Source organism: Harpia harpyja, chromosome 9 (assembly GCF_026419915.1).
Source record: "Harpia harpyja isolate bHarHar1 chromosome 9, bHarHar1 primary haplotype, whole genome shotgun sequence".
NCBI classification, from domain to species: Eukaryota; Metazoa; Chordata; class Aves; order Accipitriformes; family Accipitridae; genus Harpia; species Harpia harpyja.
In genome coordinates, this window is record NC_068948.1 from 35,079,842 (window position 1) to 35,105,503 (window position 25,662).

The 25,662-nt window shown below is 50.8% G+C and overlaps 1 protein-coding gene across 2 annotated transcripts; it reads right to left on the bottom strand.

Annotated features, from left to right (window-relative positions):
- Positions 1-617: 617 nt before the first annotated feature.
- On the bottom strand, positions 618-22,385 carry SCARB1 (scavenger receptor class B member 1). Of its 2 annotated transcripts, XM_052796847.1 has the most exons (13): positions 22,163-22,385; positions 18,083-18,240; positions 16,523-16,664; positions 15,863-16,066; positions 15,453-15,548; positions 14,733-14,845; positions 12,638-12,804; positions 11,868-11,986; positions 10,121-10,194; positions 9,130-9,181; positions 8,507-8,653; positions 6,008-6,133; positions 2,570-2,677 (listed from the first exon to the last, which is right to left on the bottom strand). In XM_052796847.1, exons 1-12 carry the CDS (start codon positions 22,280-22,282, stop codon positions 6,008-6,010), a joined length of 1,518 nt encoding a protein of 505 aa, XP_052652807.1. In that variant the 5' UTR covers positions 22,283-22,385; the 3' UTR covers positions 2,570-2,677. The 2 variants fall into 2 exon arrangements, with proteins under 2 accessions (XP_052652808.1, XP_052652807.1); XM_052796848.1 differs by lacking the exon at positions 6,008-6,133 and having other exon boundaries at positions 618-2,677; positions 22,163-22,383.
- Positions 22,386-25,662: the final 3,277 nt, after the last annotated feature.

Consider the following 25,662-nt stretch of genomic DNA (forward strand, 5'->3'; position numbering starts at 1 on the left):
CAGGCTCTGGTGAGCAGGCCGGGACCTGGGGCCCTCCGTCCCTGCCTCAGCTTCCCCATCGTCACCGGGGCACCCCGAGCAGGGTTTGCAAAGTGCCCTGAGGTTAACGCATGGATTGTGCGTGCGCAGGCACCTCGTCTATAGGTGAGGGTCCCTCCCGGCTGGGGGAGCTCACGCTCCCCAGGGTAAGGAGGCCTTGGCGCCCGGCCTAGCCGGGCAGGGCAGCGGTGAGTCCGCCCCAAGGCTGCGTGGGGGCTGCCGGCCTTGTTCCTTGGGGCCCCCCCTCCCCGGCCGCCTCCTGAAGCCACCAAGCCGGGGAGGGGACGCCGGGGGCAGCACCGTCCCCCGCCTGCCCGTGCCCGTGCCCCGCTGCCCGGCCGCGGCCTCCCTCCTTCTTCCCTCCCCGGGCCCGGCCCGGCGCGTCCGCGGCCCCACAGCGCCCCCCGGCGGCCGCGCGGCAGCGCCGCAGAGCCCCGACCCCCCCCCACCTAACACCCCCAGGGCAGCCAGGAACCCCCCCAGGACAAAGGCTTACTACTGCAACGTGCAGATCTGTATTAAAAATAAGAGCTCTTGCACCGTGTTTTTCTGCAAAGACCAAAAAAAAAAGCTTGCCCTAGGACCGGTATTCCAGTATTTTATTTGTTTTCACCTGTACAACAGCAATTAGCACCAGTACATCATTAAAGCCTCAGGCAGGTGAGCCCAGGGGTAGTTATCTTTGAGCTACCGTTAGCTTTGCCGAATGCCGCCGGGTCTTATCGTGTGAGTCGGTGGGTCAAGTGTTCTGTAGTGCCTTGTCCGAGACGGTGCCTCTGCCCTCTTCCCATCTCACAGGTTGTGAGCCACTGTTTGCAGGTGGACAATTTTGGATTCAAGGCCAGACAGAGTTTACAGCTGTAGTTTAAGCAGCACCCTCAGCGAGGACTCATGCCATGGAAATAATCCAGCAGTACTGGCCACAAGAAGGGACTTGGCTTGTCCCACCTTAACTGTGAGACTCGCTTTGGGCATCTAGGCAAGTCCAGCCTATGGACCAAGTTCTGGGTAGCCGCTACCCTTCCCCTTCATGACCCGGGCTATGTCACAACTGCTTCCATGACAAGACAGCCTAAGCCCTGCTGCAGGACTGGGGACACGGCCAGTCAGGAATGCACCAGCATAGGAACTGCTGGTGTTGGTTTTAGCTCCTGTGCTCTTCCTGCCTAGCAAGAGAGACAGAGACGTAAGAGGAAAAGTAGTGCCTACCCCCCAGAAGGTCACAGGGCTGTCCTAGACAATTGCAACGGTTTCTAGACCACGACAGTATCCATGCCACACGCAGTGCAACAAGTGCCCAGGTCCAAGAGAGACCAGAGACTCCCCCCACTCTGTTTTGTCCTTGCCAGAGGCACCAGCACTGGCCCCTTTGGTTTTCCCAAGGGCTACCCCAGCTCCTGGTTGGAAGCAGGGAAGGCAGGTGTGGTAGACAACTACTCATTGGTAGTTAGCCAACACTATCCCTGGGCTTTGGGCTTCTTTCCTGCTGAAGAGTAACCCCAGCCCACTCAGATCTCCCAAGACATCATTTCAGAAATCTGCAATATTTTAATCAAAACCTACTAAGGCCATGGTTACTTTCACGATTGCACATAACTTCCTCCATCTCAAAAGCACAAGTTTCTTCCTTAACGTTCAAGGACAGGGTCAAACTTCTGCCTGCGCCCTTCCTGCATGCAGGCAGCATGGCCAGAGCGATGCGATGGCCCCCCAGCACCGATGGTGCATGGCCAGAAGAGCTGACCCTGGATGGCTGAGCAGGCAGCAGGGACAACTGTCAAGAGCTGAGTGACAGGTCAGATGTACCACCGAGTTTTTTGGCAAGGCTCATCTCATGCAGTCACCTAAAGCAACGAGAGGCTAAGTAAAAGGGCTGTGGGCTGGAATCACTGGAGCGCAAGGTCATGGCACAGAATTGGGGCTTTAAAAGTCACCACTGTACTCTCCAACACATGCAAAGGCTGGAGCAAAGCTGGGCAGGCTCCAGCTACCCTGGGAAGAAACATCATTGAAGTGACAGCACCCAGAATTGATTTGCGGTGTAGTCCAGTCACATCAAGTGGCAATAAAACCGTAAGTGGCTTCAGGATAGCAAGCCCCATTCGCGTGAGATGAACGGTGGCTTTTAAAAAGATCACTAAATCCCATCAGTGCTACGTATACAAACCTCATTTATTTTAAAGGCTCCTATTAAAGTGCCTTTTATTCCTAGCAATAGGCAGTTTTAAATTGCAAAATAACGACCATCTTCATTCCCGCTGGCCCATGGGGAGAGAGGCTGTGGCAAAGGCCGGCACCATGGGGACAAGGGTTCTTGAACACTGTGTTTCAGGTGTCTGGATGAGGTCTCCCGTGCCCCAGTGCGGGAGTGCTGGTGCAGCAGTGCTGTCCCGTGGCTTTGCCGTGGTGTGCAGGGTCTCCACAGAGTTGCCCAGGACGACTTCACCTTGCGGAGACCTCTGGGAATCCAAAGCAGGTCTCACCCCCAGCACTGACGTGTCCGGGTGGCATCGGCTCAGGCCTCGGCATCGTCCTGGCTCAGGGTGTCAGCGTCGTGTAGGAGCGGCGTTGTCTCGGAGGAGGAGGGCGGTTTGCTCTGCGTGGTGGGGTGGCGTGGGCTCTTCTCGGCAGTGGTTCTCTGAAGAGAGGACAGCGGTTACAGCCATGCGCTCGGCGGTGGCATTGTGCTCAGACCTTACAGTGTGCAGGTGTCACCACATGCCCACTTGGGATGTGCGTGCCCCAAACCTCACGGACATTAATGGGGCTAAGAACCCTTTTCTGAAGGCGGCTTAAATTGAAGATTTTTGCATCTCCTCTCCTAACAAAATGAAGTTACTTCCATTCCTGCTCACTGACACTTGTAACATCTCCCAAACACCCAGCCTAAAGGGCTGTGTCATCAAGTGGAGGAGCTACGGGACAAAGTCAGGATGCTGCACAGCATCAAAGAAGACGGAAGGGAGACAGACAGGGTCTTCTCAGAGACACGACATCTTGAAGACCCCCAGACCCCAGCTGCAGTAGAGACACAGACAGCACCCATCCCTAGTATAAAGGTAAGCACAACCTCTGGGGAAGGTGAAGGGTGGAAGCTGGTGCCTTCTGGCACCAAGAGGAAGGCTCCTGCTCCACGTAAAGGTTTACATCTACAAAATAGGTTCACCACCCTCAAAGTTGAAGAGGAGCCAGATATGCTTTCATGCAGATCATGTGGCCCCCCCAACCCTAAATCACGCAAGACCCCCCGGAGGAAGCAGCAAGTGACAGTAGTGGGTCATTTCCTGCTGCTGGGGACATAGGCACCACCTGCCCACCCATCTAGAGACGTCTGCTGCTTGCTAGGGACCTGGATCTGGGGTGTTGGGGAGGGACTGCAAGGCTTATCCAACCCTTTGGCTATTACCCGCTACTTCTTCTGTGTGGGCACCAAGGATACCACCAGGGCCACCTGGAAAGTATCAAAAGTGACTACAGAGCTCAGGTGGGGGGAGATAATCAGGGCAAAAAAGCTGGTTGATATTCAAGGATCACCTCCTCCAAGCTCAAGAGTAGTCCATCCCAACAAGCATCCCAAGTCAGGCAAAAATGCCAGCAGGCCTATGTGGATGAGCAGAGCGCTCCTGGCCACACTCAAACGCAAAAAGAAAGCACACAGAAGGTGGAAGCAGGGACAGGTAACCTGGCAGGAATACAGGAGCACTCTCCCAGCATGCAGGGATGAAATTAGGAAAGCCAAAGACCAGCTGGAATTGAATCTGGCCAGGGATGTCAGAGACAACAAGAAGGGCTTCTGTAAGTACACGGGTGACAAAAGGAAGACTAGGGAACATGTGGGCCTGTTGCTGTATGAGGCAGGGGACCCCAGAGACCAGGGGAAAGTCTGGAGCAAGGAAAAGGTACCCTTGGTGGAAGAGGTTGAGGTCGGAGAATACTTAAGCAGCCTAGACATACATAAATCCATGGACCCTGGCGGGATGCACCCACGAGTGCTGAGGGAGCTGGCTAATATCACAGCAAGGCCACTCCCCATCATCTTTGAACAGTCCTGGCAATTGGGAGAGGTGCCCAAAGACTGGAGGAAAGCAAGTGTCACTCCTGTCTTGAAGGAGTTCAAGAAGGAAGACCTGGGGAACTACAGGAGGCCAGTCAGCCTCCCTTCAATCCTTGGGAAGGTGATGGAGCAGCTAATCCTAGGAACTATTTCCAGCCACATGAAGGACAAGAAAGTCATCAGTAGTCAGCATGGCTTCACCAAGGGGAAATCATGCTTGACCAACCTGATAAATTTCTAGGATGCAATGACTGGCTTGGTAGATGAGGGGAGAGCAGTGGATATTGCCTACCTGGACTTCAGTAAGGTTTTCAACACCGTCTCCCAGGAGAACCTCATAGAGAAGCTATGAAGTATGGGCAGGATGAGTGGACAGTGAGGTGGACTGAAAACTGGCTGAACAGCCAGGCCCAGAGGGTCATGAGAAGTGGCATGAAGTCTGTTTGGAGGCCAGAAACTAGCAGTGTACCCCAGGGGTCGATACTGGGTCCAATCCTGTTTAACATCTTTATTAGTGATCTGCAAATCTGCTGATGACACAAAACTGGGAGGAGTGGCTGATACATCAGAGGGTCATGCTGCCCTCCAGAGGGACCTCAACAGGCTGGAGAAATGGGCTGGCAGGAACCTCAGGAGGTTCAACAAGAGGATGTGCAAAGTCTTGCACCTGGGGAAGAACCACCCCATACACCAGTACATGCTAAGGGTCACTCAACTCTTAAGCAGCTTGGCAGAAAAGGACCTGAGGGTCTTGGTGGACACCAAGTTGAACGTGAGTGAGCAATGTGCCCGTGTAGCAAAGGCAGCTAACCATCTCCTGGGCTGCATTAGGAGTGCTGTCAGCAGGTCGAGGGAGGTGATCCTTCCCCTCTATTCATCACTGGTGAGGCCACACATGGAGTACTGTGTCCAGTTCTGGGCTTCCCAGGACAAGAGAGATGGAGCTACTGGAAAGAGTCCAGCAAAGGGCCACTAAAATAATTAAGGGACTGGAGCATCTCTTACATGAGCAAAGGCCAAGAGAGCTGGGACTGTTTAGCATGAAGAAGAGAAGGCTCAGGGGGATCTTACCAATGCATACAAGTATCTGAAGGGAGGGTGTAAATACAGAGCCAGGCTCTTCTCAGTGGTGTCCAGGGGACAGGACAAGAGCCAACAGGCACAGACTTAAACACGGGAGGTTCCATCTGAACATTAGGAAACACCTTTTTTTTTTTTTTTTTTTTACTGTGAAAACTGTAAAAACTGAAACAGGGTGCCCAGGGAGGCTGGAGAATCTCCATCCTTGGAGATATTGAGACAAGAGAGATCTGGACATGGTCCTGGGCAACCAGCTTTAGGTGACCCTGCTTGAGCAGGGGGGATGGACTAGATGACCTCCAGAGATCCCTTCCAACCTCAATGATTCAGTGATTTTGTGATCCTGTAATACAAACCCAGATATTTTATACATCAGAAATTCCCTCTTGAAAGCCTTTCTGTTGAGGCTCCCTGCATGCAGGAGGGGAGTAACACCCACCAGTTGACTACCTCTGTTACCCCCATGAGTTTTTACCCATTCAGAAACTTACCTCTGGATCTCAAGCACTTAGAAGGGGGAAAATAGGCAAGAAAAGTGTTTCCTCACACCAATCCCACTTTTCACCCTGATCCCTGCTGATATTGTTAGGGCTGCAGATCAGGTACACCAGGAGAAACAATAAGAGCATGTGCTTGCAGCCTGCTTAAAGTGTGAGTATTAAGACATCTAAATTGCCTTGAATAAAGCCATGAGACAACATCATTATATCAAAGCTTGCCAAGAGGGCATGTCTGGTAGATGTGGACAGTAAACATTTCCATTTGATTGGTTTTAAGCACAGTTTAATCACATCAGGATGAGAGAAAAGTGTGTTACCTGGACTGGGTACCCACCTACAGTCGGGCTTCCCGCAACACCGTCCCCTTAACCGGAGGCAGATTTTTGCCAGGGGTGGCCTGGTTGGTCTTATTACTGTTAGAGTTCTTTTTATTGCTACTCCAAAATAAAGAGCATCTTTCCTAGAAAACAATCAGGCTAGTTTATGGTGCAATTGGACATGACTTCCATGAAGGTTCCAATTTTAGGAGGAGATTTTAAATCACTGTTTAACTAGAATCTAGTTTTTAATGAAGATTTCAAAATTTAGGTTAAACTAAGTCCTATTTAAGATTTTGGTCAGTGTCAAGCCAGTTTTAAAATGGTCTGTTTGCCTTTTAAAAGTGTCAAAGCCTGTGGTGTACAGGTTTTAGGCCATGTTAGCAGAGGAGAGCTACAATGCTGCATCTGGGCATGTTTTACACCTGTACAGATTTATGCATTTTTTAGAACTGTGGGTCCAACAGATGCATTTCAAACTGGTTCCACTATAAGCTAGACTAAGATTTAAGCATTTCACAGTACCTCATCTGGACTGGGTTTAGAGCATACTGCTCCCTCCAGAAGCCAGCGGCACACAAGATACTCCAGGCAGGGGTTGGGTTCAGGGAGACCTTCACACTGACAGGCACGTGAAGGTGCAGTCAATGCCCCCGCTCAGTGTCCTCTCTGACATCGCCTGTGACTTCAGGAGGGAGGACTGTGCATGATTAAGCAATCATTGCTAGATCAGCCACACTTCAATCAAATGAGGAACACACCTTGGCTGCAAATTGCCATCTTCCAGCTCTTATCCATTCATTAGGCAGAGACTTTCATGTGTTGTTGCACAGCTTCCTTAGAGATTTATAAGGTCATTGAGGGTTTTTAATCACTTTCCAGGTAGTCAGGCACTTCCTGCGGTTGATTTTTAGTTCTAGCACTTCATGACATTTTTGGCTGAGCACCCAAATACAGCTGGCTTACTCTTGGGTTTGGGATATTTCACAAGCAGATATTCAGTTGACTTGAGTGAATTTAAATTCCAGCTTTTCTTCCTGAAAAGCTTTCCTTTCTTCCCTGCCCTTTCTGGCATGGTTGAGGCTCTTTGATACCAGGAATTAAGACTTGCACAAAGCAGGGTGAGGAAATGCCAGCCCAGGGCTGCTTAAGGTCTTACAAATAGCTGCCTAGCAAATACAGACATTTTTCAGATATGCCTGTGCTATGCAGCAGAGCGAAGTCTGTTTGCCAGCAACCACTTGCTTTTGCCAGAGCAGAGAGGCACACAAAGCCTGACCATCCCCAGAGCACAGTCAGGGTTTAACGCTGAGCCCTCGGGTCCTAGCATCGCTCCCACCCTGCAGGGAAGTGCGTGGAGGAACAAGGGGATTTGGGATCATGTGTTTAAGTCAATTAAGCAGTTGTAGGCTTGGTTAAAATCCAATTACGTGATACTCTGAGAACCCTGGCACTATTTAAAGTGGGTTTGCGTTAGTGTTTCAGTAAGGGCAGTTACAGGAGGTTGAGAAAAAGCAGTCCCTTGCACGTGCTCTCCCCTTAGCCCGCTCTCATCCAAAGCATTGCCTTTTTATCCCCACAAGTAGCCTCTTCACTTCTGTAGCTTTAGAGCCAGCTCAAGCCGTTTGACTGTAGTGCAAAACTAAATAAGCTTGCTTTGATATAGGTTAGGGTAGGGAGCTAGATCTCTAAAAGCTTTAGCTCTTGAAGTAGAGAGCTTAGTGTTATCAGATGAATGTTTTGGAGCCGGAGCCACAGATCTCCATCAAGTGTTTTAGCTGCTTTATATTCTGTCCTTACAGCTCAGATCAGACTCGTGTGCCAGCCAGGCACCCTCCCTGCCCGCCCCATCACCGGCCAACTTCTACCCAGCTCCCCGCAGGTTTCAAAGGTCTTCGCTTCTCAGTAAGCCCAGATTCACAAAGGCCCTGAAGGTTTAACTGCCAGAGCTATTTGGAGTAGTTTGCAGAGAAACCAAGCGAGTTTCGGGAAAAGACAGAGCTCAGACTGGGTTGAGAAGCAGCCACGGTGTCTGTGCCCCTTGTGCAAGAACACAGCAACTGCATTTCATTTGTGAACAAGCTGCGCTCAAGTAGCTCCATCCCCTCGAGAAAGCTCTGTTCAGATTAGAAAACTGTTGGGACCCTGCAGAGATGCACAGATTTGTGCAATGGCACAGACCTGCTGCTTTCTATGGAGGCTGGGTTGATGAGCCAGGCTTGTTCTTTTATTAGCTGGATGAGCTGAGAAGTACCTCCTCCTACAGGAATCCACTTCTGTCACTGTTGTGCACTGAGAAGGCTAGAAATGCTTTTATGTTATCTATTTGCAGCCCAATTTCTAGATGGCCGAGGAAGTGCTGCTGCTATGTGCTGGCACCTGGCACCATTAGGACATTGTTCGTGGCATCAGCCAATGTTTCCTCAGGAGTGTTAGATTGTCAGCCCAATCTACATCATCTGATTAAGTCTGATTTGACTAACAGCATTTCCCATTAGACATCTGCAAGTTCTTACCTGACTTGTTGCCATGAGTACAGCTGCTGACATAATGAGCAGGACACTCAGCCCAAGGAAGATATACTGCAGGTAGTCCAGCAGGGACGGGATCAGCACCAGATTGGTGTAAAACTGCTTTAGGACTGAGCCTTCGATAGATCCGCTCTGCTCAAAAAAGCAAAGTTGTCAGTGGCATTTCCCTCCCATCCAGGGCTGAGACAGACCAGCTGCACAACTCCTCTCCCACCACCTCCCAGCACAGATTAGGTAATTTATGCAAGATTCAGTCAGGCTAGAAGCTTTTACTAAATAATTGGAGTCAGCTGGACACGCACACAGCTGGATGCTGCACTCCCTAGCCCACATTAGCATGGGGATGCTGGCAGCTCTGTTCTGGGCCCTATTTAACCCCACATCTAGGACAAAGCCAGAGGTTTACCAAGTATAGTGGAGGGCTTGTTCAGCTCAGAGGGATTAATGACATAGCCAAGTATTGCAAAGCCTTCTGTTGGTGCTTAATTAGTCTGTCTGGCTTAAAGCTTTATCCAAAGTGGAGTTTCCCCAGCACTGGGTGATGGGGAAGCAGTTCCCCCCTCCTGCAGGAGAGGCTCTGCAGAATCAGGTCGAGGAAGGCAGCTCACCTCTGCAAACCACAGCAGCGGCAGGACCACCGGCTTAATCTTCCCTGTTTGACTAGGCAGGGACGAAAAAAAAAAAGAAAAAAAAAAAAAGAGAAATACACACTTAGATTTCTGGTTGATCCAGGCCACAATTAGTGCCATAGTTCTTCCTAAAGGGACAGGCCTGACAGACTGATAGCGGCCAGGAAACCAGTGCAAGGAGGTAGCAATTCCTGCTGCTTCAGTGAGCTGCTCCCTTCCTTGAGGGACCAGGTCCAACTTGGGCCCTTCATGCAAGAGCAGGCCTTACGCTTCCATTTGTGCTTAACTCCCTGATGACAGCAGTAAGTGCCATCCCAAATGTGGGCTCCAGGGACATGAACTCAGTGAACTGGAATGCTAAACTTCATACAGCTCCAAGACATCTCAGTCACCTGCATGGTACCAGAGGGCGGTGCGGCCAAGTTCATGGTGTCAGGGCTGTCTGCTGGTGTATGCACTCGAGCCAGTCAAAGCAGCAGGAGCACACTCCCACCCTTTTGCGTATTTAACATCTGGCACCACACAACTTTGTTACAGAGCCCTTCTGTTTGCTTTCATAGAGCTGAAAGTGTCTTTTTGGACACAGGCTTCAACTGTCAACCCTGTAGGCAGAGTGTATTTTGCCTCTCCATGTTGGATGTAATACCTTCTGAGCAGCAGCCCAGAGCAGGCAAACCGCTCCTGTGCCTCACCAGGATCAGTCCATTCATCGGGCTGTCCAGTCAGGCGCAGGAATGCTGCAGGAGCCAAGCAAACAGGCAGCCACATGTTGTGCTGCTAAAGGATGGCAGTTTGAGGTCACTGGAATAGCTGTCATTTCACCACATAAGCCAGCTGGCTTCTGCAACCATGACAACTGGTAATGTTAAAGGTACTTCATCTTTGGGGAGAGTAAACTCTGCAGTGATCCCAGCATCAGCAGCACACCCTGCTCAAGGGAGATGGACATTTCCAAAAGGTGACTACTTACATTATACCAGACACCTGCTTTATGTACAGGTTCAGCTGGAGCTTGATGGAGCAGTTCATGGGGATGCCCGTCATCTGCATAGGAAGAGACAAATCAGTTCATAAGTGAAGCCAAGATTTGTCTGGAGAGTTTTGCAGAGGAGCAACCCTTTGCTTTCCATCATAGCTGTTCTGGGCACCACCTTCCAGAGCAATGGATTGGATCATCCAGAGATCCACTGCAGGCAACACACAGAAGACCAGGAGCATAGCTGGGGTTTCCACCAAAGCACAAGCATTGGTCAACCAGGTACCAGTCCCCAGGCCCTGAGGATGACCACTCACGAAGGGACAGCGCTGTCCCCATGGCACTTTGCAGTCTGTCCCCTTCACTTGAACGCTCACAGCAGCATCCAGAAGGGCTCACCTCCCTTGGGGCGGTCTGAAGGCACAAAGCGAACCTGAACGGACGTGGCTGCTGCAGAAGGCAGCGTGCATTCAGCGGGCAGACAGCATGAACCAGGGAGGCGTTGTGTGACCCATGGCTTGTGAGACTGAACAAAAGCAAGTTCAAATTACCAAGTAGCATATGCAACCTGTAAGTGATTCCCTAGGCAGAGTGTTTTAATAGCAACTTCAGTGGTTTTTGAAGCCTGATAAGCCTCTTCTATTGTTCATCCTACCAGCAGCAGGATGGAAATGCATCAATGCAAAAGATTCATGCACACAGCAAAGAACAAAACACATCTCATAACTAGGAACCAACAGACATCACTGTCCAGCAACGCCCTAAGACCATGAAAACACACTACGAAGTTGGTCTTGCTGACACCCATTAAGGCATTGGTTTCTCATGACACTGCAGTTTCGCAACACATTTTTGAGGATAGAAAGTTTTTGTTGGATTGCCCCATTTGTACTCAGCAGGCCTCAGCTAGATAAGAATTAGTTAACTGGACTGTTATCAGTAGATGTTTGATACTGTAATAAACTTAGATTTCCATAACTGTGATAAGAAAAGCAGAGAGAACCCAATGCCTAGATAAGCAGCACAGCTTACCTTACCTCAAAAGGGGGATTGGTTTCTTGCTTGAGCAAACATCACTGAACATTTGGAAGATCTGACCACATGCAACACAGGCCATGGGTGGAAGATCCCAAAGTCCCCTCCCCATCAGTAGCTGGGACAACGATGGCTCAGGACACCCCAACTCATCACCACTGGAGCGGTGACTTCACCCTTATGCTATAGACATGTGAGAAGTGTAACACAGCAGCAGTCCAGTGCGAAAGCAGCCAGTTAAGATGGGCAGGTTGAGAGACTGGAAGACACCAGCCCAAAAATGGTGGTGACAGCTTCAGCTTCAGCTACAGTGTGGTCTTCAGACTTTGCCAGTCAGCTCTCATGGCAATATGTGTTTGCAGATATGGGGTGTAACTGGGTCGCTGCTAGATACACTTCCTGGTGTTATAGACCTGAGTCAGTAGAAAGAACTTGACTGTCCTTATCAAAACAATTATGCTTATAATTAGTTCTGCAATTCTCTAGAAGCCAGGCTAGTTATTCAATTAGTTTATGGCTTTGACATTTTTATCTGCACATGTCCTCGCCAGTCTTTGCACTATGGAACCTGCTCAAATAGGTGCCATGAGAACAGAGCAAGGCCACCACACAGCCGGTGCAGGCTCCCCCCTCCCCAGCCCAGGCTGGACCCCCGGGGCAAGGCGAGATTCCTCCACAGGGTGAGGACCCCGGCAAGCTCACTCACCGGGTGCACGTCAAGGAAGAGCGCGTGCTGGTCCTTGCTGGGGTGGAGACCTTCGACAGCGTTCACCAGGGCTGGGTCAGCATTGTAGAAGTGAGGATGGGAAATGAATATTGGTGCATCTGGATGAGAACAAAGACACCTTAAGCTCATCTGAACCCATTTGAGACTTTTTGTTGAGGTTTTTAAGCCATTGCAGCACTTCTTCTGAACAGGCTTTTATAGTTTTCTCCTCCCAACCAGAAAGCTCCTTCCCTCCCTGAAGCTCATTCCATTGCTCTGGGAGGGTTAAGACTCAGCGTTTAAGCCACTGTCTCCCCCCAGGCACCATGCGATGCCGTGGTAACTTGCTGTACCCAGACATGGGTTAGGACACTAAATCTGAATTCTCACTCCACGTGACCTGTGCTCAGCATCCAAAGTTAACATTTAATTCAGCAGTTACATGACCTGTCTCTTCCTACCCTTGCTCCCCTGCCTGCTCCCTCCCCAGCCCGGGGGACGTAACGCCCCCACTGTATCCTTGGGAATTCCCACAATCGCCAGGCTGTCGTAGGGCCATGGACCAAGGGGACTTTGAGCACAAGGATTTTCCCTCTTTCCCTCCTTGCCGAGGTGCCTGCAGGGGTTGAAGTGAGAATGCAGACCTCAGCAGTACCTTTTAGCACTCCGGCAGATAGCAGAGCCAATTTTTCCAGACAGCCAAGTTCGTATCACATCCCCACAGTTTAATATTGGTACGGCAGGTCGAGCCCGGGGAGGAAAGGACTTACTTAGCCTACAGGTACTGACATTCTGGATGCCAGACTGCATGCAGGGGCAGAAGCCTTTGTTGGGTGGATAGTCCGTGCCATTGGCAAAGAGAGTTTTCGGTGCCACGAAGCGATAGGTGGGCACACCCTCGAACTTCCCAGATCGCTCGTACACCAGTGTCATGGATCTAGAATGGTTTCAGTGGAGAGGCATCAGGATTAGCCAACAGGTTCCCAGCCCAGAACTGGGCTCTTATCTTCACTGAATAAGACGCAGTTGCAACGTAACTTAGACTTTGAGATCAAGATAAACTCCAGAGCAGTGCTTTGGATAGGGAATGAGTATTTAAACCATTTGCTTTCCATGTTTTAAGCACAGATAAAGGGTTGGTCAGGACTAGTTATGAAGACAAACCACAGGCTTCTAAGTCTGTTTGCAGTATCCAGATGAGATTTGTTTAAAGGCATGTAGTAATCCCCAGGGCTGCTCTCCAAAAGATAATACCCTCTTTGTGCAAGCCTTGGCTCCGAGGTGCTCTGTCACAGGGCATGGACACTGGCTAAATCTCTTTTGCAGCACAACTCCAGCATATAGGCTGTCAGGGGAGTGGAAAATTTTACTACATTATGCAGCAAGATTTTTTCTTGATACAACAGGCTAGTGATGTTACGCTGCATTATTGCTACCAGCTGGCCAGGACAGATGCAAGTTTCCAGGAGGGAATTTTGCTCCCTTCACACTCCAGTGAGGCTTGCAAGGATGCAAACAGCCTGGGCAGGCCAAGGGGATGCTTATTCCTACAGCTGCCTTCTGACACCAGGACCAAGGATGGGGGATCCAGGGCCTGTTCAGCAGTTATGTGCATGCCTCTCAGCTGTGCTCACCTTCCAGCAAGGAGGCAGAGGCTGCTGCAGCACATCAGCAGGATAAAGCCTTGCCTACCTTGCAGGGACATCCAGGTAGTTGCATCTCAGCATCAGCTGCACTTAATGTGCAAACAGCATAGGAGATGAGCCCTGCATGCCCTGCAGCAAGGCAGATATGCTCTTAGTCTATCAACTGAGGTTTGTGACTCCTTCCTAGCCAGCCGGGCTAGCAGAGAGGCTGAGACAGAGATGTGGGGAGAAGAGACAGCACTGGCTGGTGAAGAGGCAGAGCCACTTCCCCCATAGCGTTATCCGGCAGGAACCTCCTGCGCTAACAAGAAGCCAAGCTTGGTTTCCTCCAATTCACTATATGCCTTGCCTGGAAACATGCTCTGTTTCCTAGAAGATTTCTGCAGTTTTACAGAAACAGGTATGTGTATTTAAACTTCGATTACCAGTAAACTTCCCTGTAAGTCCTTGGCTCTGGGCCATTTTGGTATTTGCTGATGTCCCTTGTGTAGAGGAATTCCTGCACTAATACTTGGCTCAGCTGACTTTGCTTGTTCCGTTGAAGAGGTCATTGTCCTCTATTCAGCAAGAGCGCTTGCTTGTTTTGCAGCACAATCTACAAAGCCTGAATTAACTTTATCTTCCCCAAGCTGGGGACAGGATTGTGTGCCACCTCCTGCCTCCTGGCTTCCCTTCCTTCCAGCCTCAGGGAGTTTCCACACAGGCAGGCTCTGCTGGATACTTTAACCCCTGTGTGATCAGCTAAGGTCAGGGTGTCTTATACAGGACAGACATGCACAGCAGCACATGAAGTAGGCAGCAAAAAAAGTGAAGCAGCCTGGAAACAGTGGCACAAGCCCCCCCATCACTTCTGCAAGCATTTAGTCAGCTGAAATAGTTCCGCAAATAGTTATAGCTGCATTTCCTTGTGACGACGCTTACTTCACCCTCTCACCTCCCACATCTTATCTAGACTGGTTATTTTCTACTGCTTCAACATGGGCAAGTTAGACTTCTCCGCTGATCTGGAAGGTATTTATGAATACCACAAGATGCTGCTAGTTAGACAACTACGCTGTTCGCAAAGCTCAGATACTGCAATGCTGAACGGCAGCTGAACTTTAACTACAGAAACAAGTCCTGAGCCCTCTGTGTCGCTGCACAGGTATCCTGTGTGCACGGGATGAGTGCTGCATCTCCTGGCACTTGCACAGGGACAAGCTGGCAGCTGTGGCCTCACCTGCAGGCATCAGGGCTGTAGAACTCCAGCGACGTCGGGGACATGAATGGTGGCCACATCTCCCCTGCGGTCCCATTGATCATGTTGCACTCGCTGCTCCGCCAGTAGTTCACCTACGGGACAGATGTAGAGAGAAGAGCTCAGAATGACGAGCTTGCTGGAGAGTTGGCTTCCACCCCTGCATGGGACGTCCACCACTCTACACTGCTTCCATAGCAACTTGAGATAGCAACACTAAAGAGCTTCCAAGATCTTTCCCATTCTAACATCTGGCCAATTATTGGAAAAACAGGACAAGATCCACCTGTCCCAAGTGTTCCCACAGTGGTTGATCTGTAGATTCAGTTGATTTTAGTTAGGAGTGGAATTCAACAAGGGAAGAATAAGCACCCCTTTAACAAGGTTATTTAAAGTAACGCCTTAAACACAGGCCACAGGAGCCTGGGACTTCAACCATTAGAAGCAACCAGCTCCAACAGCATTTCAAGGGAGTCAGAGTGACACCGATGATGAGCTGAACTTCATGCTTCATGACAAGCTTCTTGTCATATGGCTGCCTTCTGGCAATTTGCTAGAACAGAAGTTGCAGCAGTTGAAATCCCATAGAAACCTGCCTTCAAACCTACAACTCAAACATACAACATCACCAAGAGCTTTCAGTTTATCTTGCTTTAGATCAGGCATTGCCCCTGTGTTAGAGGTTTGTTGCCTGACACTCACCTTCTTTAGTCCATTCCATGAATCCACCATGTGAACTCTACTGATGTTCTTCATGCCCGTGTTCACTGTGAACAGTCCTGAATTGGAGTTATTAAGCTGCAGAGAGAAGAAACTAATTTTTAATCCACTATACACAGCAAGACTGCAATATGTTAATGACTTAGCATGCTTCGTCAGTTCTAGGGCTGTTTCACATACTGGAAGGTACTGAACTTTTACTTATTTCTGTTGCCAGCGACAGCTTCCAACACATGTGTTTCTGCCTGAGGGGAGAATTAAGGCAGCCTTACACAACCACCACCAGCTACACATGGCTGCTCCAAACGGTTTGTGAGGGGACCGTGTGTCTGGGCTATCCCCAAGACCAATATTGCTGTAATTTTAGTGTTCCCCACCAACAGTTTACTCACCTCTATAAATAAGCCAAACTTCCCCTTGAAAGGGATCAGGCCAGGAACAAACATATTTATTGTGTCTACAAGAGGGTCTTCATACCCCCACATGATCTCCCCCACTGTCCGGTTCATGAACGCCTCCTGTTTCAGGCCAGCCAGGGCTCCACTCAGTAAAAGCTTCACAAAGTTTGGCAGGTTTTCCATCATTACAGCCGCTCCCTGGGAAAGAAATCAAACCTCTGAGATGAGAGCCCAACCTTTACTAAAGCAGCAGCAATGCATCTTCGGTGGTCAGCAAGGTCTTTCTGCTGCACCGCTCTACAGCCCTGGAGAAATCCTTTGGACAAACTGAGGTTTGTGATTTATCCCCAGTTTGGGATGAAAGCAGTTGAGGCCTCACAGGCTTCATTTGCCCAGAGGATGCTCAGATGAGGTTGCAGACTCGAGCCCAGCTGCTTTGCCAGCCACTCTGCACACTCTGCTTTTAGAAGGGTAATAGCCCAACACGACAAGCAACACCCAGAAAGCAGAAAACTGTATTTTGTAAGCTTAACCCACCTCATGGCTTGATTAGCCTTAAGCTCTACAAGAAAGTAAGCTTTGAGTCAGCGCTGGGCATTATCACCCTCCCCGCAAGCTCAGAAACTGGTACCCATCCACGGAGCAAGTCCTTACCATCATCAAAATGTTTGGCACAACGATGTACTCATCTTCGCTGCCGTTGGACAAGTCCGGCTGGAAGAAGAGTTTCCGGTACTCCAGGAAGGAGACTGTGTCATTGTCATGGAAAGTGATATTTGTTTTATACCTGAACTCTCTGCAAAGAGATGGGAGTGATCAGAAGAACCTTCCCCCACGCAGTAACCCCGCAACGCCTGTGGAGCAAGGATGGGCTGCACAGGCCTGGGCATGCTTCTGAGGAGCAGAGGAAGGAGGCCGGACCCCAGCAAGAAGCCATGGGACAGCAGGGGAGGCAGCGTGCTGGGGAACAGGCAGTGTCAACCTCACACCCCAACCAGGGTTAGGGTCTAGCAGGAGGAGATGGCAGCCTGGGACCGAGGCAGCCCTGACAGATGGGATTCTGCAGCAACTCGCAGACACCAAGTGTTTCTTCCCAGCTGACGAGAAGGGGCTGCAATGCTCCACAGTAGCATGGTTGTCCCCAAAATCGTGAGCCTGTTACAGCTCCCAAGAGAGCTGCAGCTCAACCCACCAGCAAAAACAAAGTCCTTTATTGTGGAGCCTCTGATTTATGGCCCACATTAGGGAAGGGCACTAATCTTGCTCAGCGGGAACACAAGGACACTAATAAGCTTTGCCCCCTTGTTTATTCTTATTTACGGTAAGTGAAGCCTTTTCCCCAAGCCAAGTCACTGATGCGATCACAACATACAGAATCCACATGGTCTTATGGTGTGACCTGGCAAGCACAGGGGAAATAAGAGCATATACATACTGCCAGGTTTCCCCCAACGCCAATCAAACAGCTTTGGATTAAACCAGTAATCTCCCCACATGAGCTTGCTTAGGCTGCTGACCTGACTTTGCCTACAAGTGTAGGCACTAATGTGTTTAATATTGCTATTTATGGGTAAGTTCACACGCTCAACTCAACATCAACCATCACTTCATGTTTCGGGTTCAGAGAAGCATCTGGGGCTTCAACCACCATCCTCAGCCATAGCAAATAGACCCAGCCTTGCTGTAGGTGGGCCTGACCAAGTTTTAGTGCTCCATAATGGTTCTCATGGCCAGAGCACTCATGTTAGGCAGATTCTGGGTCTCATGTTAAATAAGAGGTCTTAGGCCAATCCGTGAAGTTTGATATTGAAGTGACTCCAGCTCTGGAGCTGGAGTCTTAAATGCCCAGTGAAGATGAAACAAGTCCATTCGGAAGATAAGGGCTGCCCACCACCACACCAACACCCCTCATGCCTACGTTTGGACCATATCGGCCCAGGTCTGGCTGCCCAACAGGTCCCCGCACGGGACTGAGCTCCACAATTCAGTGAAGCACAGACCAGCCTTACCACCCTGGAAGCCAGAGGTCCTACTTGTGGGTTTAGCAAGATCAGAGCAATTAGAGCACATTTGGGTTGCTCTAAAATCCTGTGCCACTGGACTCACACCAAGTATGCTAATGCCATGCCTTCCTGCCACAAGAGTCAGCCAGAAGCCTGGCAGGCAGCACAGTGGCCAGGCTCATGCCTAGCTGGACCACAAGCGGTACCTGACCTGTAAACATAGGGTCCACGCTGGTTCAGCACCGGCTTTGCGCCCTGGAGGACCTCCTTGGGGTTCAACACTTCAAAGAAGTGCACCGACATGTAGAAAGGAACGGGAATGTCTTTCCACATGCTGAAGGAGATGCTGCTGGGGTCGATCCTGACATTCTGCAAGGAAAAAAAAAAAAGAGTAAGGACACACAACTCTTGGGCTCAGTGGCTGCAGCTGAGCACATCCACCTTCGGCTCCATGGCAGGCCCAGCTGAAGGCAGCAGTTCCAGCAGGGGCTCTCCAGAGGATCCAGGCATGCTATGCAGACTGAAACTGAGCCAGATCTAACCCAGGAACTCTTACGTATGCAGAAGCATCAAGTTCATGCCACAGGATGTCTGTAGGCTTATTTATTCAGGCTCAACTTTCCAGATCCTACCCACAGGATTTCAGAGCTGTTTTGATGTGCTGGAGGCTCGCTCTGTGCTAGACAAGCCAGCACTGAATTATTCACAGCTCTGCATGTTTGACTTGCCTGGCAGAAACAACCCTGTCCCGAAGGCCTCTGCTCGCCTGCCGGGTTTGGCAGCTCCACGCAGCCAGAAGCACGCAAGGGCTGGGAGAGGTGACACCCATCTGCACAACTGTTTGGGCACAGGCCAGGGAGGGCCTGCTAAATTCCCCAAAAGCAGATCAAGAACTGGGATGGCAACCCAGCTGTGTCCTGACAGTGCTGCGCAGGACACCTTCGCTTCCTCTGAGCTGCCATCCTGCGGTGACTCGCAGCTGGTCATAGGGCAGGTCAAAGGCAACGCAGAATTGGCGTTTCCATATCACTCTCCTGTTTGCTGGGAAATGCCTGCAGGACCCCAAACATGACTTAAGCCCTCACCAGCTCCCCAGCCCAGGAGCTGGCATCTGGGCACATCTGTCTCTACTCCCTCCCTGCCTCCTGGGGTCTGCCTTATGGACAAGTGCCTGTTCCTTCTTGAGCATTTATTTTGGGTGTGTTCCATCATAATCTTCGCTTCCTCTGCAAGCACAAGCCCTTGCCGTGGTTAAGTAACCCAGCCAGCTTATGGAAGTGGGTTTGATCCACTAATTGGTGAAGGCACGTGGGCATTATCCCACTGCAGCTTGGCAGCCCCACAACAGCTCTCCTGCCCTGCAGCAGCTCGATCTGACTGTGCATGTATTTTCTGCCACAGGGGGTTGAGAAGGAAGGCTGCTGGAGGTTTCCCCGCAACACCCCATCTTTCTTTAGCCATTTCGTGGCGAGGCTGTGCCACCCACAAGCAGCGGGGCTTTGCAAGCCCCTTGCTGAAGCCCAGATGCTCCAAGCCCTACCCCTGAGCAGACATGTCCACAGTGCAGTGTAACCCACCTAGCAAACCCTCCCCACCTTCACGTCAGCACCCACCTGCTGTTGGCCAAGAACCTCCGTCCTGCCAGCCTCAAGGATTTCCATGGCAAAGCAGCAGTTAGATGACGAGACCCACTCAGATTTTATTTAGCCTGCTTTATAATCCCTACTCCTGAGTGTCCAATAGAGTCTGAAGCTGCTTTCCTTTACTTGCTTATTCTGCCTTGCACTCCCCAGATCCCTCATTGCATATGCATTTATTTATGTAATATGTACACAGTCAGATGGAGCTGCATCCCAGCTCCCTGCTACCTTTCTCAGCCCTCTCCCATCTGGGCACAGCAGCTCTAGGTACTCCACCAACGCTGCTAAGCAAGATCTACTTAACAGGGTAGCCTTACAATTAAGCTACCTGTAGGTCAAAACAAACATGGTCATACGTCTGAAATAAAAACAGAATATTTTTCACTTAGATGGGTTACAAAGTGTCACTGAGATGTTTGACCCCTCCTGACCAGGCTGATCTCTGTTTCTGAGGAAGCGCAAGGAACTGGCTACTGCCTGGCTCCTCCAGACAGCACCAGAAGAGCAGCAGCTCCATCAGCAGAACCCAAATCCTGCTTCTCCGGAGGCGAGGCTTCAGCCATCCTGCTCAGTAAAACCGAGAGTTGAGGTTTCCTCTTCAGATTGAGAGGAGCAGTCATGCTGTGTGCAACCACAACCTCAGTGTCACCCTCCACATCCTCTCGCCACCGTGCTCATCACCCTGCTAAAACAGCAAAGACTGTCAGTCTTCTCCCAGCTTTCAGGCAGGACAGCACAAGAGCTCCCGGGTGGAGCAGAAGTGGCAAGCGGCAGATGGATGAGTCCATGTGGTCTCACAGCGTTAAAGCTCATATCTTAGACAGGTCTGTGGCACTCCAGGTGCTTCCAGAAAAGCAATGTCCCCAGGTTTTGCAGGGCCGATGCCGCAGGCAGCCCAGCTGCCAGGACAGCTGCAGTTTCTGTAAATGGGGCAGGAGAGAGGCTCCAAGTTCCCCATTTCTACTGCATGTTCCCGTACGGACTTTACTCAAAGATATCCTCAAAACTACAATCTCTTTGCAACTAAGTGCTTTCCCATCAGGATACACCATCCAGACAGAGCTCAGGAAGCCAGGATGGGCAAACCAGCCTTCCCCTGCCTACCCCAGCCCTTCAAGGCCCAGCTCCTCTTACCTACACCACTCTCAATATCAACCCAGGAGTTTCAGTAAGGCCCTGGATATTTCTCATCACCCTAGACATCATTACTCAGTTATGTTTTCCATTTCAGATTAAGCCTCATAGGAGCTCAGGACTGTTTTGGGTCATGCTGAAGATGTGGAGACCAAGGGCTTGAGATGAAGGGAGACCTGAGGAGAAACAAGGGCTGGTCTTTTCCTCATCTTCTGTTCTCACCGCAAGTTCTTGGGAATTAGCTAATCAAGTAGAAAGAATCAGGTCTGGCTAAAAAGAAGAGGGCAGAAAGGTTTTTGCACCAAAAATGTCGTTCCTGTTCTGCAGGGGCCATTCAGCCTTTTCTTTGCAGGTACCAGCTCCTGATGCCCATGAAACTGGACAAAGATTGACCTTTACTGCTTAAGCCACAGGACTGTCTGGCTTTGCCCAGCCAGCAGCACTTCCAGAGGACAGAGTTAACTACAAGTTTGGTTTAGGCAGAGACTTTGCAGCACACGTAACCACAGCCATTGACTATGGGGTGTTTATTCACCTCTTTCATCAGAAGCACATTTCCAGGTGCTGCCCTGGGTGGGTGCAAGCTTGAAGAAATGCCCAGGCAGGGTGCACATCTCCTTTGGGTAGGGAGAAAAAGGTTTGGCTAAATGTGGGAATGAGCCCAATGGTTTGTTACAGCAGGATAACTGGTGCCCCAACAGCAAGGACAGGAGCACTGGTTCCCAAGACTGTGCAGCAGTTACTGGACAGACCAACAAGTCCATCCACAGCCCCATATCTTAACAGCGAGGGACAAACACCCCTTCAGCCCCAGAGCCTCCCTTGAGGTCTTCAGAGAGGCAGCTCTTTAGGTTTTCAGTGAAGGAGAGAATGACTTGGAGGTTGCTCCATGCACAAGGCTCCTTCAGAGCACTCGTGCACACCATCTGTGCCATTTCCAGTTTGGAAAGCATCTCACCAGAGTACATCTGAGCCTGCCAGTCTGCACGCCTATATGAAAGGAACAACTAGCGCTGCAGGTAAACGTAGTAGGGACAGGAGGAAGGGCTGCCACTTGCGGCAATGCTCAGCCCAGCACCACCAGCACCATCCCCCTGGCCGACTCCAGCTACGCAAAAAGCACTTGCTAAACCGGGGTGAGAGCCCATTCAGCCCAGGCACATTTGCTGTAACCAAGGGTGGAATATCCCAAGCCCGGATTTGCCCGCACTAAGATTCTGAGGCTGCTCAGAGCTGCAGCAGCGACACCGACGCAGAGACCCTTCGGTGCTCAGCTGTCTCGCGTTCCTCTGGATTACGCTGCACAAGGAGAACATGCCCACGCACCATCAGCCCTGGCTGCACACCGGCTCCGGCACACCGCGCTCTGCACCACCATCACCCCTGCACCTCGCACCGGCCGCGTACCAGCCCCATACCAAGCCCCCAGCCATGCACCGCCTCCACCCCCCCTCGGCCCCCATGCACCAAACGTGTACACCCCCCGGTCCCGGTCCCCCCCCTCCGGCCCCGCTGACCTTGATGACCTGCTCCTTGATGATGAGGGGCCCCACCAGCAGCAGGCTGACCCCCAGGAGGGCGCAGGCCGCCCCGGCCAGCCCCAGCCCCACCGACACCCTGCGCCGGGCCGCTGCCATGGCGCGGCACAGCAGAACGGAGCCGGCCCCCACCTGCCACCGCCGCTTTATGTCCCCGCGGCGCGGCCCGGCCCGGCCCGGCCCGGCGGAGGGGGCGGGGCGGGGCGGGGCCGGGGCGGAGAGGGGCGGGGCCGGGGGCGGAGCGGGGCCGGGCCCCGGCGGCTGGCTGAGCGCAGGCGGGGCGGGTGGACCTTACGGAAAACGGAGCCCTGTGTATAGGTATAAACGTAAAAACGTGTATTAATGTAGCAACGTATTTAAATAGACAAAAATATACAAGTGTGTGTGTGTGCACACATATATATGTATATCTATACATACATACGGCCCAGGCCACCCCCGGGAGGGACCAGGTCCCCCCGCGGCCACCGCATCAGCAGGCAGGGCGGCTGCGAGCCTGTTGTCACTGCAGGTGTCTGGTGTCTCGGGAGAGGGGACAAGAGCGGGCGGCTGTAAGGGGCTCAGCAGGCCGTCGGCCGGCCACCCAAGGCTCAACCCCAGGCTGTCCCCGAGGGGAAAACATCCATCGCCTCTTCACCCGCCTCTGTTTTGCCAAGGAATTGGGTGTTTTGTCTATCTTGTGCACCTAAACCGGCCCTGAACAAAAGCCTGGTCGAGACTCATCCCTAAAAGTCAGCAGAAAATAAAAAACGAAGGGAAGAGTCCAGCTTGTGACAGCCTATTTTAAAACTATTAGATGTATCATCCTGTTGTCCAAACTGTAAGTTGATCTGAGCTAACGGGTCTAGAAACTGGAGTGCACCTACCTCCAAAATGCTGTCCTCCGTGATGTGACGTATGGGTGCCATGGGGAGACACAAGCCCACGGGCTCCCACCAGCACAGCAGAGGACCCGACTGTTACCACAGCCTTCACCTTGGTGGAACACCTGTATTTGTGTCTTTACACTTAATTGTGTCTTTTTTCATTCTAGACCTTTTTCCTTGATAGTTGCCTTTGTTTAATTGCTGGAGCAATTAACATGTCTCTGTTCAATACCAGCCAGGTCTTCACAGGGGAGGCAGCTGCTGGCTGTACTCTATTTCCCCAGCAGCAATGCTTTCAGACCCAGCACAATGTAGGTGCTGTGTCTTCCTTCACTTTAAAACATTTTGCTAGAAAGAAATCCTGTGAAAGGAGTTTTCCTTCAAAAACCAATAAACCCAAGTAAGATCCAGGAGATACCCTGAGGCACCACGTGAATTGTGTGAAGCCGTCTGAAGCGAGACAGCAGGTACTTTCACGGTTAGAACAAAAGACATCCTTAACATTTATGAAACACTTTGCTGTTTTCATCAAACACTGCTGTTCTGTGGTTTATCCTACCCAAGCTGTGGTCTCCGCTCACGGGTGCCACGCTCTGTAAGTGTTTGCACTGCCACCGTTAACAACCCCTTGAAGTTCATCAAATCCAGCAAGGCGACCTGCTGAGATCAGTGCTTTGACACAGTTTACGAGACCATGACACAGGTTTCTCCTCCAACAAGCTCTCTGCTGCTCTGGTTGCAGCACATCCACTTGGATCACGCTCCAGGCCGTTACGTATTTGCACAGCATTATAGTTTTTAAGTACGGCATTGCAGGGTTTTTCTTTCACTGAGGCATTTAAAATAAAAGAATTTCTTAAAACACAGCACTGCAGTCTTCTGTATAGGCTTTTGACATTCCTTGAGTGTCCCCATGTCCTCCTGCAGCTCTTCCCCCCACAGCAATTGGGCCACCTTCAAATCGGAACCACTTGCAGTTGTTTTTTCCAGCTTTTTGGGGTTTTTGATCACCAGATTTCGAAGGAAGAGCTTCCCAAGCATGTAGAGAAAGAAACTAACCAGGCTGCAGCTTCTTCCTTTTTACATAAGACCAGCTCCATTCCAGAAACACCCACCCCTGAACTGGATCAGTCATCCACATTTAAGGAGCCCCATTACAGCACACCCAGAACTGCTGAAGGGCTGCTGAATTTTTAATTGCTGCATAAATTCAGACCACTCAAGAGGCCACAAAAACCATACAATGGCAAGCTTTACGGTTTGCATGTGTTGAGGGTTCGGTTACCTTAGTTAAGGACTACATAAACTGAGCGAGGGTCTGCTGTCCACCGCGAGGGCATGGCACCAGCACCACCCATGACGCTCCCACCCAGCCCACCAGCAGCACCAACCACCCTGTGGAGCCCGCATGCGTGTGTGGGCAAGGCCTGTGGACAGCCCCCCCGGGAACACACCAGGAACTCAGCGATGGCAGGACTCCAACTCTTCTTACCTGGCACAGGCTTCAGCTCAGCGGCATGCAAAAGCTTTCTCCAATTCAGCACGTCTCGATTATCCTGTTCCTTACAGGCCACAAAGCACTAAAAGCATCTTCCACCGTTCTTACCAAGAATAACGGACAGTTGGTGTTACTTCAGTCAAACCCTGCTATCCCACCCTTCCAACCTGGATGGTGTAAGGTCCCTTCACATCCCACTGAGGTCAGTGATCAGCTGAAACCATTACTCCAACTCCCACCACATCCCCTCCCAAAGGCAAGCCACATCACCACTCACATCCAGGGTATTTTGGGGTTTTGACTCTTCAGCATCCCCCTTTTCCCACTTCCCCAAGCCCAGTGCAGCACGGTCAACTACTCACAAACTCCTATGTTCAGCAATCTCTGCTTCACCACAAAATACTTCAGTGGAGACTTCCCTTTTGCCAGTGTTTTTACAGCATATGGGAACTGCTCTGTGACATTTTAGCTCATTAATACTGTATTTCCACTCAGCTCACAGGAGGAATGAAAGCTTGTTCCAGGCTAGTACATCTGAAATTACAAAGTTCACTTAATACACTTAAGCTTTTCAAAAAACATGGTATATCCTGTAACTGGATGACTCCTCACACTAGCCCTAACACTTTTCAAGCCCCTGGCCAAGGGCTGCAGGATCAGCAGCAACATCCTACCACCACCCACCATGCAACCACCCAACCATCAGAGCAGGCTGCTGGCCTTTGATAAACTGCCAGATTACCCTTTTGCTGTTACCTCATTACTGCAAAAACACTAGGGGCAGGACCTGGCAATTACTGGGCAAAGCAGTATTATCAGAGCCTGCCAGCTCAAACACAATAGCAGTTCCACATTACATATGCATACTTACACAACCCCAACAGCTGCATAACATCTGCAGACTCGCATTGAACTTCAGCCAGTGCTTGAGCTAGTTATGAAAACACTTATACAACCTCAGGAAAACCACGGCTGAAGGATCAGTTACGCTTGTAAGCCTTACATAAAGCAGTTTTGCAATACCTTTGTCTGTGGAAGCTATGTAATTGCAGTTTACGAGACAGCTAGATTTGGCTAACGGCATGAATAGTTGTTCACATAACTCGAGACATGAA

Bases quoted from the DNA above. Each gene is read 5' to 3' on its own strand.
- SCARB1 (XM_052796847.1), bottom strand. From the start codon at position 22,282: ATGGCAGCGGCCCGGCGCAGGGTGTCGGTGGGGCTGGGGCTGGCCGGG. The intron at 10,195-11,867 runs GTGAGTGAGCTT...CTTCCTATGCAG, and splicing joins TCTTCCTTGACGTGCACCCG to ATGACGGGCATCCCCATGAA. The intron at 6,134-8,506 runs GTAAGAACTTGC...ATTGTTTTCTAG, and splicing joins TACTCATGGCAACAAGTCAG to GAAAGATGCTCTTTATTTTG.